The 20,584-nt window shown below is 35.0% G+C and overlaps 1 protein-coding gene across 3 annotated transcripts in view; it reads right to left on the bottom strand.

Annotated features, from left to right (window-relative positions):
* RhoGAP1A (Rho GTPase activating protein at 1A) overlaps nt 1-20,584 on the bottom strand; it is a 62,222-nt gene that overhangs the window by 40,958 nt on the left and 680 nt on the right. For 2 of the 3 annotated variants that reach the window (XR_015838029.1, XM_088265329.1), the window contains exons 1-7: nt 19,998-20,407; nt 19,452-19,698; nt 14,265-14,448; nt 10,885-11,053; nt 6,444-6,690; nt 5,995-6,136; nt 2,659-2,839 (exon numbers count right to left, since the gene is read on the bottom strand). Coding sequence is in view for 2 of the 3 variants with exons in the window: in XM_088265329.1 (XP_088121455.1) it covers nt 2,659-2,839; nt 5,995-6,136; nt 6,444-6,690; nt 10,885-11,053; nt 14,265-14,448; nt 19,452-19,698; nt 19,998-20,261 (1,434 nt within the window). In the remaining variant the exon portion in view is untranslated. Of the gene's footprint in view, nt 1-2,658; nt 2,840-5,994; nt 6,137-6,443; nt 6,691-10,884; nt 11,054-14,264; nt 14,449-19,451; nt 19,699-19,997; nt 20,408-20,584 lie in introns of those variants that run through there. The other variant, XM_088265330.1, reaches the window with a different exon arrangement.

Below are 20,584 nucleotides of genomic sequence, written 5' to 3'. Positions count from 1 at the left end.
TTAAAAGAGGGCAATGGGTTATTTAACTACTAATTATATATTTTTTCATTTAGTACAGTATAACCTCGATTATGCTGATTAATTTGAGGATAAAGACAGTGCAGATAATGAAAAATCTGGCTAGTTGAAAAAAATCATAATTGACAAGGAAAGACACATACATTCAGTATTAATATTTTTTATTGGTCTATTTACAAATAGCTTCAATATCAAAATACTTTCATTTAAAAAAAAATCTATTATTAACTTCGGCTTCGAGCCAGCAGTGTTTTTTTAAGCTACCAAATCGCAAATACTACAAATGTTGCTCATGATGACTCGTATTTTCCAGGACAGTGTTTAGAAATACGCATAAAACAACCACCAAATGGAAGAATCAATTATTAAAAGGAGACAGATCAGACGTGAGAATATTGCTACACACATATATATATATCAGGCATGACTGTATTGACCCTTTAAATGCCAGACCTTTAATACAAAATTGTATAGTCAAGGATTTCATGATAAGAAATAAAATTGTATGGGTGAAGGGAGAGATCATAAGAAATATAGGAACAAATCGTGAGTTCGATTCCCTCCGATTGCAAAATAATTCAAGAGAGATTTATTTTTAATTGGTCTGGGTGTCTGGGATGTATTTTTCACATCAACCTTCCCTATCCTTACTTTAATTTTACCTGCAGACAAGCCTCTTAAAGCTAAGGTTTTGTGGGGTTTTCCTTTAAGAAAAAAATAATTTCAAAAAATAGGATCGTATGCTTTTCACAAGTAACCGCAAACCCAATACCGATCTATACAATGTTTTTGGCGTCTCTTGCGCTCTACCAAAAGTAAGCAAAAACAACACTTATAAGCGTCTCAAGCTCTCTACAAACAGTATGGAAAAGACACTTGGGTTGATATATCGCTCACTCCTTTCAAGAACGTCATAAATCAAAATACTTTATTTTTCAGGAGAACGTTTTAAAAGTTTAAAAATATAACACAATGTGTTAAAAATAAATATCGAGCCACTTATTGAACTTTTTACTGTGCAACAGATCTTGTTAGGTAAAACCGGAAGGTTTTTTCTCCATTTGAAAAATATAAAGTATATTTAAAATAATAATTAAAAAATACCATTTATTCAAAATGCAAAAACAACACTTTCTGCCCTGTAGCGGGTAAATATTAAGTTAAAAATATGCCTCTTTTGCTGGGATATAGTTCATTTTCTGGGTATTCCGAAAACACGCACAATTGAAAATTGACAATTTTTTATTTATGACGTTCTTGAAAGGAGTGAGCGATAAATGTTTATTATATACTATATATGGACGTATATTTATCGAACAACAAAGGTAATAGTCATCCATAGATGTCTCGACATGAATTTAAGACACGGAGTGAATCAGTATTCGCGCCCGTTACAAGTTGCGTAACGGACAGCGGACCGCCCGGTTAACAGGTTAATATACGAAGGGTAGAAAAACTGACTAATCGGTATTTGGTGGTTTACAGTTGGTAAACTTACTTGTATCGGGTAAATATTGAGTTAAAAATATGCCGCTTTTGCTGGGATATAGTACATTTTCTGAGCATTCCGAAAACATGCACAACTGAAAATTGACGATTTTTGATTTATGACGTTCTTGAAAGGAGTGAGCGATATGGAAAATTATTTTTCTTATCAATACTCCATTAACTTTGCGTTGATTTATGGAGTTTTGTAGTATTTGTGTACTTAGTTATAAGTGTGCCTTTTCAACAAGTAAGAACCTTTTAAAAAACGAGATTAGGAAGAGGAAAAAAAAACACTTCAGAAATGAGCGTGCAATGATTCATTACTAATTTAGTAGCCCTAGATTATGGGACATTCAAAAAATTTGTAATGGACACTATTCTTTGTGAATTTTTGTTCAATTCTGGAAAACACATCAGGCCGGGATCTTCAATTTCCCCTCGTATTTAGAGCTGTCAGCTCTAAATAGGAGGGGGAACAAGAAGGCAGAACAGCGATCACACAACTACAAGACTTTACATAGCATCTGCGGGCCTTCTCTACTATCAGCAAGAAATACAGCATCGTCAGTATCCAAAAAGCAACAGATAGTCAAATCGATCATTTTAACTCCAATATTCAAACCTTTCAGTACTTTCATGCAATTATTCATGTGGAGGTTTTTTGTTTTTAGTTAAAATCAAATATTTGTAGTTGAATTAATGTTTTACTTAGTATATACCACTATTTCTTAAAATCTACTGTGACACGTGTTTCGATGCATTCCGCATCATTTTCAAATACCGCAGAATGCATCGAAACACGTGTCACAGTAGATTTTAAGAAATAGTGGTATTTACTATGTAAAACATTAATTAAAAATGTATAGATTTTACCACAAAGTGACTGCCGAATCAATCAATAAAATTTGTAGTTTATATTAGCACTTTTAATCTATTTTTATTTCTGATATGCCTTTGTGGGATCTTTTTTGTATTAATATTTTATTTTATTTTGTATTTGTAATTTTAATATATTATGAAACGCAAAAGAATTTAAAATAAAAAAGAAAAATATGAAAGGAGAAGATTTCACTTAAAGGGAAAAACTCATACAGAAAAGCAACAAAAGTTTCTGGGACATTTCCGTAAGCAATAGAGGCAGAGTCCACCCACCTGATGCTGGAATTTGTGCGGGGTGAAGGGGGCGTGCGGCACGCCCTCCGTGTCGGTGCTGATGCTCCGCAGCAGCAGAGGGGGCACCAGCCCCCCTCCCTCCCCGCCCTCCTGCTCCCCGTCCCCTTCGCTGTCGGCCGAACCGGCGCTACGCTGGGTGTCAGTCCGCCCGACGCCGCGTCTGGAAACAAACCACCACACATACATATAAATTTGTATATTTTCAGTACAGATGTAGGACTAATAAATAATAGTAAATGAAAATAGGAATTTTTAAAAAGACAATTCGTATATTTCACATATCGCTCACTCGTTTCAACAATGTCATATTTCAAAAAACTTGATTTTTCAGGAGATCGTTTTTAAGTTTAAGAATATAATGAAATGTATTAAAAATAAATATCAAGGCACTTATTGAACTTTTTACCGTGCAACAGATCTTTTTAGGTAAAACCTGATTGTTTTTTCTCCATTTGAAAAACATAAAGTATATTTTTTTTTAAATAACCAACATTTTCTGCCCTGTAGCGGGTAAATATTAAGTTAAATGTATGCCGCTTTTGCTGGGATATAGTACATTTTCCGGGCATTCAAAAACACTCACAACTGAAAATTGTGGATTTTTGATATATGACGTTGAAAGGAGTGAGCGATATGTTTTCTAGGGCAGTTTTCCGCAAACTTTTTCTATTCAAGGTACACCTACCAAATTTAGAAATTTCAGAGGCGCATATTTACCATAGTATGGTAACATATTTAACATATTATGTTTAATGCGAAATGTGAGCCTACTTGACTGAGCACAGGCAATCAAAATTTGGAGCAATTGTGTTATTTTCACAAAACTAAAAGTTTTTTTCGCAGTACACCGACTATTCACCACGGTACACCAGTGTGCCACACACGTGTGTGAGGCACACACCCGGCGATACAATGTTCTCTCCCTCTCCTAACCCTTATCCGCACCCAATGGTGGATAGGGCACTGCATCGTATTGACGCAGTGTTATCTATATCGTTAACAGATGAAGGCAAGGTGAACAATCCTGCGCTTCACAATGTTCTAGGGGATGTAAAATAGTAGTTGATGGGAAAAAACAGGTAGATGAAAATGTATATTTGAGAAATATGTTTTCTGCCGCACACTCAGCGCATGGTCAGCACGCTCGCCTATCGTTTTGGAGGTCCCGGGTTCGATGCCCAGGGGGGGTCAAATAAATATAAGTGATTTTTTCACTCTAATATTTATTCAATATTACCCTGGACTGGTACCTGAAGCGGAGGGCTGATCAGCTTTTCTTCATGTATTAACAATCACAATACCACTGCGTTTATATTCTGCAGTTCCCTATATGTACCCCATCGGGTGCGGATGAGGTTTACAACAAAAAAGAGAAGTATGTTTTCTAGGGATAGAAAGGTGAGTGAGTGCTGGGAACCGAGTGAATGGTGCACTGAAATCAGTTACAGCAAATGAAAGCCTATCAGCAAAAGCTAAACTGGCAATACACAACGGAGCCCTGGTATCAAGCCCTGGTATCAATGTGTGGAAGTGAAGCATAGAGTTGGCAAAAGAAAGATGAAAGTAGACTGCATGTAGTTGAAATGCTATTTTAAATTATTTTAATAACCATTTTTACATCCATTTTTGTGTGGAAAAAAAGCATTAAGTGATTAACCTATCCAGAAGTGTAGCCATATATGGTCGTCCAAACAAATCTTTCTTCAAAGGAGTATGGGCGTACGTGAACAACCAGCCGCGCTTATAACTTAAACCCGGTGATATTTACTACTAAAATGACACTTATACTGCCATCTGTGGTTGTATTTAAACACTTAAACCGCATTTCAGATTATTTTTCTGTTTTACCCACGACACTTTACTTAACACAAAGTTTGTGTGATGTCATCGTAATGACATTGTTAAAGAAAATCCATGAAATAAAACATGGATAATTTTAATATAAATCTTGTGTGAATATTTTTATTATTCCGGAAAATATGTTGTTTATAGCATTGACTACGATAAAAAAAAATATATATAGAAAAAAACTCATTCCCCAGACATAGTTTTGTCTACAGTATCTCCCGGACAGGTAAAATTAGTTTATTAATTGATTCGGCAGTCACTTTGTGGTAAATTCTATTCATTTTTAATTTTAGTTTTACTTAGTAAATACCACTTTTTTATTTATATAAAAAAAAGTGGTTGAAAACAAAGTTATTTATTTTATAAAGTTCACAAAAAGTGCCACAGAGTATCTGCAAAAAAAATTTAAGAGAATACCACTATTTCTTAAAATCAATGCAGAAATTAATAAAAATATAAATAATCATAAACCCATAATTAATTATTAAATGCATGTATGGAGTGTGCTACTGTATGGCTGCAAGACATGGTGCCTATCTGAAAGAGATAAGAATAGGCTGAATGCGTTGGGAGATGTGGAGCTATAGAAGAATGCTCGGGATATCCTGGAGAGATAACTTCTCCAACGACGAGGTACTACGATTGATCAAGGAAAGGAAGCACCTACTCGCGACCATCTCCAAAAGACGGGTCAAATGGATCGGTCACGTGCTAAGACAAGAGGGTTTCCTGCACATAATAAAAGAGAGGACGATCGAGGGAATAAACGCCAGAGGACGCCCACGCCGCGAAAACCTAAGCGACTTATACGAAGACATGGGCTGCTCGACGTATGAGGAGCTGAAGAGGACTTCCGAAAATAGGCGAGAATGGCGTAAGAGATGTCATCCGTTGCTACAGACCAATCCGCAGGATTGAGACCAAAGAGGAAGTGAATTAACAATATGATAATGACTAAAGCCTCCCTATTATCTATGTTCCCAGTGATAAGAAATAAAAAATAATAAGTAAATTAATAAAAATAATAAACAGCTCCTACCCGCTTTCCACCTTCGATGTCCCAAGAACACAACTCTAAAATTTAGACTCAGCTTCACATACAGTGTTTGAAAATAATGCGGAATGCATCAAAACACGTGTCACAATAGATTTTAAGAAATAGTGGTATTTATTAACCTGTTAACCGGGCGGGACGCATAAATACGTCAAATGTAAACAATATCGGGTACGGGTAGGACATATGAATACGTCCTCGAAATATATGATTATTATATCATATTTATGGACGTATATTTTTCGAACAATAAAAGTATTAGTCATCCATACATGTCTTAACATGAATTTAAGACACGTAGTGAATCAGTAATCGCGCCCGTTACAAGTTGCGTAATTGGACAGTGGACCGCCCGGTTAACAGGTTAAGTGAAACATCAGTTTAAAAAAAAATTGTTTAGTCAGAACACTAACTGTATGAAGTAATCAATGTTGACATAGTTGGAGTTGTTCCCTGGTGACTCCGGGGGGTCGGCCAGGGCGAGGGGGGCCCGAGCGGCGAGGGGCAGAGTGCTGGAGTTGCTGGATACGTCATCCGTGCTGGAACTGGTGCCGCCTGGAACAAGGTGCCAACACAAAATGCTATGTAAGAAAAATTTCAACCGTTTCGAACTGAAAAATGTGTCGCACAAATAATCGGCGGGTATATACGAGGAGATGCATGAATGGCCCTAGTCCATAGGGGACCAACATTTTCAGTAGCCGGGCCAGATTTTAGAAATAAGATTTCCTACCGGGCCGTAAAACAAAATTTATTTTTAATGCCGTTTAATGTTATACTTTTCTAGATAGAAACATAATCATTGCATATCAGGCATGTTGGTTTTGTTTGCCAATAAGTTTGAGTTGAACTTTGAACTGACCGGCTTGTATGTAGACGTATTCCCCGTCGTTGGCGTCCAGGGGCACGCTGTCGTAGAAGGGCTCCTCCTTGGGCGCCGCGTCCTGCGTGACCGCGTTGGGGATGCTCTCCAGCGACAGGGGCGCCGACTTGACGCTGCCCTCCGCCCCCTCCAGAGAGTCCGACGCGGCGGCCACGGAGAGGGGGGTCTCCGCGCCCGGCCTCTTGCGCTCCGAGGACAACGAGTTTATGGACTCGTAGGATTTCACCTGAACAATTCAAATAACGATAAATAAAAGTGGTCTTGAAAAATTCAATCTCTTAAATTGGACAAGAAAGATACATCCACCATTTGTGGAATGAGGATGGGACATTGCGAGTATTGGTGTCTTTGAGTCCCCCATTTGCGAGTGTCGTTTTGAATACGAAGACCTTAACCATATATTCTTTGTTTGCCTAATAAATGACCAAATGTCAACATTTTTAAAAACTCTGGCCCCGCTTATTCCCCTCCCTACAGATATCCATCTCATCCTGGCGAGCAGGAACCCAATTATCTACAAACTTTTACTTATTTTTTTTTAATTGAACGGAATTAATTTATAGTTTGATAATAAGTCTATCATATTTTATAATTAAGTAATATTATTTAATTAACTTGAGAATTGGCAAAAGCAATATATTTCATATGCAACGCCATTATATATTTGAAAATAATAATAATTGGTCTACCTCCGTAGTTGGTTTGATTTTTTTTATTAACTTTTCCGGGAATACAATAATTGACATCCGACTTTCTCTAGGGAGTGGGTTCTATTTACATTAAAAAAATAAAAATTACATCTATATATTATTATCATGACAGGCGCCATGGCGTAGTTGGGTAGACACTTGACTGTGAAACTGGTGTCGAGGGTTCGATTCCCGCCAATAGCAAAATGAATTCAAGAAAGATTTATTTTCATTTGGTCTGAATGTTTGTGATGTATTTTTCACATTAACTTTCCCTATCCCTACTATCCTACCTACAGAAAAGCATCTAAAACAGACGCTTTGCGGGTTTTTCCTTGAATATAAGATGAATAAAATTACATATGTATATCCACAGATCGGCTGTCCAAACTCAAAACACAGTAAGGGACATTTTTTTGTAGTAGGTTTTTTTTTTTTTTTTGGATTACGTAGAATCTATTTAGTCCAAAAATGCAAAAAAAACATATTACAAAAAAATGTCCCTTACTGTGTTTTGAGTTTGGACAGCCGAGATGTCATTGCTATATAAGTTACATCATACCAACTGACCGACAGAAATGACATGGAGGTTTTTATACTAATTATTTTTACATAATTTTTATCTTCATAATACAGATTTTGTGACAATAAATTCATAAAAAGTAAAAATAACCCAATCCCCAGAGAAAGTAATAATAAAAGAGTAATGCAGAGAAAAAATTCAAAGGAAAAAAGAAAATCAATTATTAAATAGTAAAAAATCATTCTATCAAAATATAAATAAGTATTTATAAAGAATCTTGACCCACTTCCTTAATTTTTAAATTTATCAGAATTTCATTATCGTGACCACACAAATGCACAAAAATATAGTTTTCTACGTCACACTATCATTACACACGTAAATTGATTTCATATTCATACAATTATTACATTACGGCTGTGACTAAAAGGCGGTACGTTGAATCAGTGTTCTTAAAATAGAGTCCATTCATGGAATACGAGGAAAATAGGAGATAAAAATTATGCAAACCAGAAACCATGATAATTGGGTCTGTGGTTGGACATACTTTATCAAAAGGTTGATCAGATATACAGAGACATGTCTGAACCTCGCGTGACCACACAAATCGCTCACTCCTTTCAAGAACGTCATAAATCAAAAAACTTTTTTTTTTTTCTCAAAAAAGATTTTTCAGGAGAACGTTTTTAAATTTTAAAAATATAACACAATGTATTAAAAATCAATATCAAGCCACTCATTGAACTTTTTACTGTGCAGCAGATCTTTTTAGGTAAAACCTGAAGGTTTTTTCTGCATTTGTAAATATTTAGTATATTTAACCGTTTGATTGCCGATCGTCGATTTTCGTCGATTCGTGTTTTAACGAAGATTGCCGATCGTCGATTTCCGTCGATTGCGTCAGTCGTGCTCTGATTCGCGCGTACGTAGGGTGTGGTGCTGCGGCGTTGGTAAATATTATTCTAATATTATCTTAATAGTTGTAAGATCGTAGTAAACCGTTTAAATTTCAGATTCATTTATTATTTTTTTTATTTTAGTTAATTTAAAAAACATAATGTCGAGCGCGTCCTCTGAAATGTCTGATAGCGGGAGCGACGATTTCCACTCCTCTAATTCAAGTTCGAGTAAGAGTAGCTCTGGTGAGAGTGATGTCATATCCGTGTTTCCCAACCGCAGGATGCGAATTTCCAGTAATTCTTCTGATCGTGACCAAGAAATGGAGAGTAACACCAGAAATTACTCATTTACAAATGTACCTCCCGGAACCAATTTTTCTACCGAAAATTCTCATTTTTTCGAAACGCCTGGACTTCGGGATCCTCCTCCGCGTGATTCCAAACCTATATCATATTTTGATTTATTTTTTAATGTCATTCTGTTAACAACGATAAAAAATGAAACCAACAAATATGCCCAACAATTTCTTGAAAACTCTTCTGGTCTGTAGTAATAAAGATGGTGCTGGGCTGCGTAGATCAACGACTATTTGTGCTTATTGTAAGAAGGGTGTCCACACGGCGTGTGCAGGAAAGCACAGTTGTTGATTTTCTTTTGTTTTTCATTTTTGTCTTTCTTTTTTTCTAAATAAAATACTGTATTCATTTATACAAGCGTTTTATTTCAAATATTTCGACATTCTTTAATAAAACACCGAAAAAATCATCAAAATTCATGAAAATTCAAAGAATTTATGGGGTTTTAAAAAAATATATAGTTTCATAAAAAATGATGTTTTTTTGGTGGCATTTTACAAGAAACTGTATGCATTTTTTGGCACTCAAACGGTTAAAATAACAATTAAAACATACCTTTTCTTAAAAATGCAAAAACAACATTTTCTGCCCTGTAGCCGGTAAATATTAAGTTAAAAATACACCTCTTTCGCTGGGATATAGTACATTTTCTGGGCATTCCGAAAACATGCACAGCTGAAAATTTACGAATTTTGATATATGACGTTCTTGAAAGGAGTGAGCGAAATGTGCAGGAAGTCGACCTATATTAAAAGAACAATGTTATGCCTTTAAAACCTGATACATAATAGTTTAGACCGTAACAAAGAGATTAATACATAATATTCATATGAAAACATTAAATAAGTCCTTCGTTTCCGACTTTGAAATGAGGCCGGCGCAGAAGGTAAAAAATACCATTCCCGTCCGTAAGCATCAATCGACCGATCGGCTAGAAATACCTTTCCCGTCTTTAATGTGTTAATTGACTCCATGCCCCTTTTTCTACAGCAATATTTTTCATCGCCCACCTTTGGAGAACTGTATTTCTACTTATAGTAAATATTTAATGTATCCATGTACAATTATTTTTATTCACTAATGTATTGATGTAATATGTATATTTATATAATTTTACAACATTTTGAGTGTGTCCAAATATTTGTTCACAAAATCTGGATTATCTCCAATTACAGGAGTTATTTTCATATTATTTTTGACATCTCATCAAAGATGAAGAAGAATATGGAAGTCTGGGCATTTACGGGGCTGATGACCGTCATAGGCTGGTTTAAGTGATCACTTTACACACGTGTAACATTCACCAATTCTACCCATTATGAAAATGAAAATGGCGTTTCTCATGTGTGTGATTATAATCCAGGATTTGGATCTCACATACTAATATAAGAGTTTCTGCTTAATAAAAAGCTTCTTTACATCTCACCAATAGATGTCTCTAGTGAAGTTCTATTGATTCAAGAACAAGGTTTCTAAATTGGTTCATATATACAGAACTTCCAAGAATTTGAGTAGTGTGGTTGTCAATAATCAGTAGAATTGGTGAATGTTACACGTGTGTAAAGTGATCACTTAAACCAGCCTATGACGGTCGTCAGCCCCGTAAATGCCCAGACTTCCATATTCTTCTTCATCTTTGATGAGATGTCAAAAATAATATATAATTTTACAAAGGATGTTTGGAAATAAAATAATTTGAAGAGAATTTATACATTATTTAATAAAATAAAATATAATACATCTTAACATCGATGAAGAAGATAAGAAAGCGATCACTTTATACACGTGTGACATTAACCAAAAAAAATTACATGTGAGTAAAGTGATCACTTAACCAAGCCTTTGACAGGTCGTAGTCCCTGTAAATTCCCCGATGCAACAACAAAAAAGTCTTCAGCAATTTTAGCATATAAGAAAAAATCCCAAGGCTTACATGGTTACGAATGTCTTACCCTTTCCGTGATAGAAGGAGTTCCATGGGAAGATGAATGGCTGGCGAGCGACTCCTTGGAGTCGGCCGCCAGGAGCTTGTTCTGGTGGCTGAGGGTGGTGGGGGGGCTCTCATCAGAGGGGGGGTCGGGCAGAGACCCTGTGCGCTTAGGGAACACCTTGGGAGGAGGCCTGAAAAACGTAATAAAATCAAATTAGAAAAATTTTAACTATCAAGATTAACCGTTTGAGTGCCAAAAAATGCATACAGTTTCTTGTAAAATGCCACCAAAAAAACATCATTTTTTATGAAACTATATATTTTTTTAAAACCCCATAAATTCTTTGAATTTTCATGAATTTTGATGATTTTTTCGGTGTTTTATTAAAGAATGTCGAAATATTTGAAATAAAACGCTTGTATAAATGAATACAGTATTTTATTTAGAAAAAAAGAAAGACAAAAATGAAAAACAAAAGAAAATCAACAACTGTGCTTTCCTGCACACGCCGTGTGGACACCCTTCTTACAATAAGCACAAATAGTCGTTGATCTACGCAGCCCAGCACCATCTTTATTACTACAGACCACACAGCGACGTAAATTCTTTCCTGGAAGCTTCTGCGGTTTGGATTTATGGAATAAAATTGTTGAAGAAATTTCAGCTTTTTTTTTTGTAGGTAACCATTCCCTTTCAATCGATTCAATTATTTTTGATGTGAACTCGTGTCTTGAAATTTTTTTGCCTTCATTATTGATTGAATATATTATATATGCGTTTAAAACCATTCTTCCAAAAATGTTAAATGTTACCTTTTTCCAATATTTCAATGTTCTTCTTTCATCTAAATATACATACAACATTTTATCAGACTCATCTATTCCGCCCATGTATTTATTGTACTCATGAATCATCTGTGGTTTTTCTGTTTGCGTTTCGTATAAACCCCTATATTTTTTCACTGTGACGCCACTCGTATTACTATTTGTAGAAATTAGGATGACCGGGTGTTTTTTGGTTTTTATATCTCGATATGAACAGAGAAGAATGTCGTCACTTTTATAATAATTAGGTTTTCCAACTTGAGACACTTGTGCCTCACGTGGTATATATTTCCTGTTTCGACGGATGGTTCCTGTAATATACGTAATTCTTTCCAATAAAGTCTTAGCCAGTTGAATGCTTGTAAAAAAATTGTCAACAAAAATATGATAACCTTTGTCCAGGTAGTTACCAATTTTTAACAGATTCATTACTACAACATGGCCAAGGCCAAATTTTTTTGTATCATCCTTGTCTTGCTCTAATTTTGCTCCTCGGTAACAAAAAAATGCCAAGCAATAATGGGTTATGGAGTCGCATAACATCCAAAACTTTATTCCCCATCTGTGGTGTTTTTTGTTGGGGAGATATTGTTTGATTTTTGAGTGGCAATGAGTCCCTACCAATGACTCATCAATAGAGAGCTGGCGATTAGGGATATAATGGCGTCGGAAAACTTCATTGGCATGGACAACTATCATATTGAATTTTGCACAGGGGTCGTAGTCTGGATGATTGGATGGAGCCAAGGTGGAATTATCAATTAGATGAAAAAATTTCAAAATTATCTGAAATCGGTTTCTTGAGAACATTTGTTTGAACCATGGTATGCCCCTCGAATCTGTACTCCAGTAGGAAACAATTGACGGTCGTCGTGTAATACCCATTTCAAGTATGACCGCTATGAAAGCCTTCAATTCCAATACAGACACCGGTTTCCAAGCCTTTGCACGTGATTTGTTTCGTAAAGTGTCAGAAGAGTTTTCAAGAAATTGTTGGGCATATTTGTTGGTTTCATTTTTTATCGTTGTTAACAGAATGACATTAAAAAATAAATCAAAATATGATATAGGTTTGGAATCACGCGGAGGAGGATCCCGAAGTCCAGGCGTTTCGAAAAAATGAGAATTTTCGGTAGAAAAATTGGTTCCGGGAGGTACATTTGTAAATGAGTAATTTCTGGTGTTACTCTCCATTTCTTGGTCACGATCAGAAGAATTACTGGAAATTCGCATCCTGCGGTTGGGAAACACGGATATGACATCACTCTCACCAGAGCTACTCTTACTCGAACTTGAATTAGAGGAGTGGAAATCGTCGCTCCCGCTATCAGACATTTCAGAGGACGCGCTCGACATTATGTTTTTTAAATTAACTAAAATAAAAAAAATAATAAATGAATCTGAAATTTAAACGGTTTACTACGATCTTACAACTATTAAGATAATATTAGAATAATATTTACCAACGCCGCAGCACCACACCCTACGTACGCGCGAATCAGAGCACGACAGACGCAATCGACGGAAATCGACGATCGGCAATCTTCGTTAAAACACGAATCGACGAAAATCGACGATCGGCAATCAAACGGTTAAAATCGAGTTAATGCAATAGTTGAATTTCAGGTAAAATAAAGACTATGAGCCTGGTACACTCAAAGATGAAACCAATCTTTAATTTTTTATATTATAAATGTCTCGACTTGAAATGAAACATATATTTTTTAACACCAAAGAAGATGAAAGTCTGAGCATCCCAGGGCTTTGAATCTGGCATTTGGATGAGTTAAGTGATCACTTTGTTCACCATTCTGCCCATTATTGAATATCCATATTGCATTTTTTTAATTTTTAAGTTCTATATATGCAATGGTCTTGGATTCCTTTTGCATACGAGAAGTTATTTAATAGATTTGTATGGCTGATATTGGCGCTATCAGTTGAGAAATTTGTGAAGTATGTAAAGCTTACTCCAATTGATGTCTACATTAGCTTCACAATTTGGTTGACAGGTTGTAAGCCGTGTAAATACCCAGACTTACATATTCTTCTTCATCTATGTTGAGATATCAATATACGTTAGCTTATTCTTATCTATGTGTCTGATATTAGTTTTTTTTATAATTTACGTGCAACAAAAAAAATTTTTTTTTTAAACAAATAATTGCAAAAACTCAATTAAAAAATTGGTGAAACTGAAAGACAGTCAATATCGCTGTATCTTGCTAACCTACGTAAAATAATTAAAAATACCTTAAAGTGACTGAAGGGTGCTTATACAACCTAGGCGTACGCAATATGGGTTGTTGTTATCTGGTAGGTACTCTGCATGCGTATTACGCACATTCAATGAGGTAGGACGAACGAGTATCGATCGGCTGTCCAAACTCAAAACACAGCGAGGGACATTTTTTTTGTAGTACGTTTTTTTGCATTTTTGGACTAAGTAGATTCTACTTAGTCCAAAAATGCAAAAAAAAAATACTAAAAAAAAATTGTCCCTTACTTTTATGTTTGGAAAGTCGCGATGTCTATAGACTTAAGAATGAGAATATTAAATGTTTGGCAAAATGTAACCTTGGTGGAATTCTTCTCTTGGCGGGAACGGTTTCAACTGGAGAGGATGGCCGGGGTGTCTGCTCGTCATTCGTCTTGGGCTTCCCATCGGCTCCCTTGAGTCCATTGACTTCTATGACCGTCACAAAGTCGCCCCCGCCTTGTGATGCCGGTCGGACTTTCGATTTGGGAGAGGTTGCAAGTTCTGGAAATATAATCGGTCACTTCAGTCATAAAAATGGACATTTTTATATAATACAATATTACCATAACACATTGTTGTCAGGCGATTTTTTCATCAACCCCGATCCTAATTATACTCAAGACAGTCTGCCGCCCGACCCTCAATATACTAATCACATAATATAATAAAACCCTTATCCGCACCCCAATGCTGCATAGGACACTCCTTCATATAAACGCAGTGTAATCTTGATTGTTTACACATGAAGGAAAGGTGATCAGCCCTTTGCTTCAGGTACCAGTCCAGGGTAATTCAATAAATATTACAGTGAAAAAATTACTTATATTTATTTCACCCCCCCTGCGAATCGAACCCGGGTTCTCCAGAACGGTAGCCGAGCGTGCTGACCATTACACTACGGAGGCGGACAAATCACAAGTAACCGCAAACCCAATTCCGATCTGTACAATTTTATTTGGTGACTCTCGCGCTTTACCAAATGTAAGCAATAAAATGCATATGAGCGTCTCCTGCTCTTTACTAATAGTATGTAAAAGATGCTTTTAAGCGTTTTCTGCAAACAATGTGTTAAGAGCACTTCAAAAAATCAAAACATAATAAATTCAGTAATAATAAATTACTACTGATATCGCTCACTCCTTTCAAGAACGTCATAAATCAAAAATAGTCAATTTTCAGTTGTGCATGTTTTCGGAATGCCCAGAAAATATACTATATCCCAGCAAAAGCGGCATATTTTTAACTTAATGTTTACCCGCTACAGGACAGAAAATGTTGTTTTTGCATTTTGAAGAAAAGGTTTTGTTTAATGAATTTTTTTAAATATACTAAATATTTTCAAATGGGGAAAACACCTTCAGGTTTAACCTAAAAAGATCTGTTGCACAGTAAAAAGTTCAATAAGTGGCTTGATATTTATTTTTAATACATTGTATTATATTTTTAAACTTTAAAAACGTTCTCCTGAAAAATCAAGTATTTTGATTTATGACGTTCTTGAAAGGAGTGAGCGATATCTCAGACGAATGTGTTGTAAAATGATGTATGATAGATGTTCAAATTGTGAAATAAGGAAAGAATGTAAGGCTGACATAAGCATTATCGATTAAATTAAGAAAGGTGTGTTGAGATGGTTTGGGCGTACGGAACGAATGAGTGAGGAAAGAACAGTAAAATAAATTTATTAGGAAATTTACTTTAGAAATTTATGATTTAACCCTTTAGGTACCTGGACTTTTGAGGTTACTACGCTAGAAATATCTCGATTTAAACATAAATAATTCAAAAGTAAAATCTGTTTGATAATATATAAACACTTTGTGCCATTGTTGAAAGAGATTTGATTTTAATTTTCATCCTCAGCGCCACGAAAACTAAATATAAAAGAATATCACAGCTTTACACAACTTATTTTTCGCAGAAACAAGATTGGTTTGACGTACTTTGTTTTCCTCATTTCTCTTTGAGTATTTTTGTAACTTTAATTTTTGTAATATTACAACTAAATATAAGAATTAAATCAAGGGTGACCAACCCGCGGCCCGTATGTGGCTCGCCGGGTGTCTACTTGCGGCCCGCGGAGCAAATCACTTTTTTTTTTCTTTAGTGTACACAAAACCACCAAAAGAACATTCCATCATGCGTAGTTTGTATAATATCCCATATATGGGAGTATTTCACTATCCTGATAATTTCAAGACCCATAGTGGCGTCAAGTAGTAAAGACGTTGGACTAAAGAAGAGAAGAGTAACAGAAGAACTGAGAAGTTTTTAAGACAGATGGACTATAAACTATTTTCGTGGAATTTAAAACAAAACCGATATGCCTGATATGCAATGATTCTGTTTCTATCTTGAAAATGTATAACATTAAACGGCATTACTAGGTTAAACATGCAAATAAGCAAAAAGTACCTAATATCTATCTTGTTTGCTTTGAATAATAAAATAAATTTTGTTTTACGGCCCGGTAGGAAATCTCGTTTGTAAAATCTGGCCCGGCTACTGAAAATGTTGGCCACCCATGATATAAATGGTCATTTTATTATAAATATCGATGCATAACTAATTGAAAAAAAAACATAACATGAATTGAAAAAAATTGCACAACCCTGAAGAAAATCCCCAAAATACTGTCTAAAATATACTTGATACTTTCATAAATAATGACGCAGGATCTGACAGGTCTAGTATTTCTCACTAGAGAATCGAAAGTCGACATATCGCGCACTCCTTTCAAGAACGTCATAAATCAAAAAACTTGATTTTTCAGGAGAACGTTTTTAAAGTTCAAACATAAAATACAATGTATTAAAAATAAATATCAAGCCGCTTACTGAACTATTTACTGTGCAACAGATCTTCTTAGGTAAAACCTGAATATTTTTTCTCCATTTGAAAAATATTTAGTACATTCAAAAAAATTATTAAACAATACCTTTTCTTCAAAATTCAAAAATAACACTTTCTGCCCTGTAGCGGGTAAATATTAAGTTAAAAATATGCCGCTTTTGCTGGAATATAGTACATTTTCTGGGCATTACAAAAACATGCACAACTCAAAATTGACGATTCTTGATTTATGACGTTCTTGAAAGGAGTGAGCGATATATCGGATTTGGGTAACCAAAGGGTTAATAAAAATAATTTAATGGGTGTTTGATCATTTACGGTTGGCAGCGAAAAGCTGACCAGTCGGCATTTGGCAGTAAATGTGTTAAAGGAATAAATATTATAAAATAATTAGATAATTAATTAATTACACTTAAATTCAAACAAGATAACAGTTTATGCTAATGAAGACTATTTTAGATGAAATATATATAAATAAAAACAATGTGCTATTGTATTCAAGTGTTGATTCCCACAGCTAAAATGTTAGCACCATGCACATACATAATTCTTTCATACACTAATTATTATGACTATACATATATGATTTCAGTGAGATTGTATGTAGAAAATAGCAAAAATACTCTTATGTTTTATGATTAAAAGATTTTTAATAGAGGATAAAGGTAGTTTGGTTTGTAATTGTTTTGCAAAAAGTACAGACCTACTTAATTAATTAATACAATTAAAAAAATTATAATCATGTTAAACAGGGATGTGTAATGTCACCGTGGCTGTTTGATCTATACTTGGAGAACTACATGAAAGAAATTAAAGGTTTACATATTTGTGTTGAAATGATCGAATTGACTGTCTGCTGCCTTTTGAATGCTGACGATGCTGTGCTTCTTTCCGATAATAGAGAAGATAAAAGTGAATCAAATATATATTATATACTTATGTTATCAATTCTGAAAAAATAAGATGCTAAGATAATCTTAATAGAAAGAAAATATGTTTATATGTTAATTTTTACATGGTTTATTATTTTTTAATTAATTATTTCGAAAAAAAAAATTCTACTTTACTATAAACCATTATAATTTTGTCCACCTGCATAGTATAGTAATTAGCACATTTGGCTGCTATTTTGGAAGTGCTTGGTTCGATGGATAGATCAAAATAAGGGTCAATAGTCAGTAAATTGCAATTTGTAAATCAAAATATAGTAAAAGACAAATTCTCTTCCAGTTTTCATTGTAATATTTCCACTTTATTAATATAATAGCTGTGTCCGACCATACAGCGCTATGGCTCAATCTAGTTAAATGGAAAAGAAGTCAGATATATATAATATTCCCAATGTGTAATTTCCATGACTCTTTTGGGACATGGGATTCGGGTTAACAAGACTGAAAAACACATAAGAGACAAGTAACAAACAAGAAAACACAGGGCAAAATGTAAAATATAAAGCAATAAAAGGTGCAGTAAATAGGCATATAAAAAAATATGGTAAGAAAGAAGCATGTTTCAAGGGGGAAAAAAAGAGAAAATATAACTAACCACTAATACAAGTATTTTTTCAGTTCATTCATTTTGGATCCCTGACTGGGTTCTATTTTGTATTTGTCAGGCAGCTGGTTAATTTAGGTACAGGCAATAAATTTCTGCATTTATTTATTTAAATTTCATGTACAGAAAAGAAATAAGTACATTGGCAGGCTTATGGCTAAAAAGCAATATCTTCCACCCAACCAAAAACAGACTAGTGATATTGGTTAAAACATTTGATATAGCTGTTTTGAATCAGAGGGTAGATAATAATATTTGAATATTTAAAAAATAAACATAAATTACAAATTGATGATGATAAGGAAGGCAAAGGAAAAAGGGGAGTTTAGGGAAGGAGGTAGAGGGAAAAACTAAGGGATGAGGTTCGATGGACAGTTCGGATTCTAATGATAGATAATAATATTGTAAGGACCCTACTCCAAACTACATTATACTTTGCAACATTTTGAGTGTGTCCAAATACTTGTTCACAAATCTGGATTATCTCCAATTAAAGGACTTTTTTTTTGATATCTCAACAAAGATGAAGAAGAATGTCTCTAGTGAAATTCTAGTGATTCGAGCACAACGTTTCAAAATTGGATCATATATCGCTCACTCCTTTCAATAACGTCAAAATCGTTCATTTTCAGTTGTGCATGTTTTCGGAATGCCCAGAAAATGTACTATATCCCAGCAAAAGCGGCATATTTTTAACTTAATATTTACCCGCTACAGGGCAGAAAGTGTTGTTTTTGCATTTTAAAGAAAAGGTATTGTTTAATTATTATTTTTAAATACACTAAATATTTTTCAAATGGAGAAAAAACCTTCAGGTTTTACTTAAAAACATATGTTGCACAGTGAAAAGTTCAATAACTGGCTTGATATTTATTTTTAATACATTTCATTACATTCTTAAACTTTAAAAACGATATCCTGAAAAATCAAGTTTTTTGATATATGACGTCGTTGAAAGGAGTGAGCGATATATAAATATAGAACTTCCAAGAATTTGTATGACGGACATAAGCGCCGTAAATGCCCAGACTTCCATATTCTTCTTCATGTATGTTGAAATGTCAAAAAAAGAATACTATACTTTGCAATACACTTACCAGGCTCTTTAGCTTCCGTTTTCTGTGGTAACTCACTAGTACACCTTCTCACTTGCTCACTGAGGCTGGTAGACAACTCACTAATGCACTGATTAATAGAGTTCCGATGCCCGATGGAACTACTTGTCTTCTGTCGCAAAATAACTTCTTCGTCGACACTAGGTAGACTTGTATCATTTTTATGATCGTCACTTTGTTTAGAAATGTCAGCTATGTTTTCATTCGAAGATGAGTTGTTTATCTTTTCCTGAAATTAAAAACATAATTGCTTTAGAGATAGTTATGAATATAAGCATGATTTTCCGCATTAAATGACTAATGTATTTATTTACAAAAGATAAGAATCTCGAGATCTAGATTCTGCCATTAGTGACAGGTGTGCCTCGCTGTTGCCCAACCCATGTCATAACTGAATGAAATAAAGTTTTAGGCGCAAATTATTCGGGAGAAATTGCACATCGGCAGGAGAATGGAAACTGCAACATTTATCGAAGCGTATCGAGCGGAGAGATAAGTATATTTAAACACTGGAGCGCTATCATTTACCTTATCACTATTGACATCGACTTCGGGGGGCGGGGGAGCGCTGCGGACAGGAAGCGGATTCGTCTTGTGTTTCTCCACATCCAGCAATAACCGCTCTAAATACTCTACGTAGAACTCTTCCTTTTCCAATTCTTCCCTCAGGACAGCCACTTTTTGTTTGTGTTTGGCGAGGTTCGCCCGCACGTCTTCCTCCCAAGCTGCAGGCAGGGCACTTTCGGGAAACCGCTGCATCCAGACACGCTGGAAGTCGCCGAAAACACTCATCTTCTCGAGGACGTTCTCATGTCACTTATACACATAAAATACTAGCACCGCCCTCACGATTGTTCATTAAAACTGCATAAGTTTACATTTCAGTACATAATTGACACATAGAGGCCTCCTGCCGTGATAGAAAAACACTTTCATCTGAATTGACCCTGCTATTGGTCAACAATAATCTAAAAATCGCAATGTTACCAACATTATGGCAAAATGTGACACAATACTCTCCAACTTCAGACTCCATTTTGTCTAATCCTCAAACGTAAAAAAACGGCATAGACAGTTTGGTAATATGACTAGTATAAGTAAAAATCGTCTATCAA

This window comes from Brachycentrus maculatus, unplaced genomic scaffold (assembly GCF_059751285.1).
Source record: "Brachycentrus maculatus isolate JH-2025_06_01 unplaced genomic scaffold, ASM5975128v1 h1tg000244l, whole genome shotgun sequence".
In the NCBI taxonomy this organism is placed as follows: Eukaryota; Metazoa; Arthropoda; class Insecta; order Trichoptera; family Brachycentridae; genus Brachycentrus; species Brachycentrus maculatus.
This window is presented reverse-complemented; position numbering and strand designations above follow the sequence as displayed.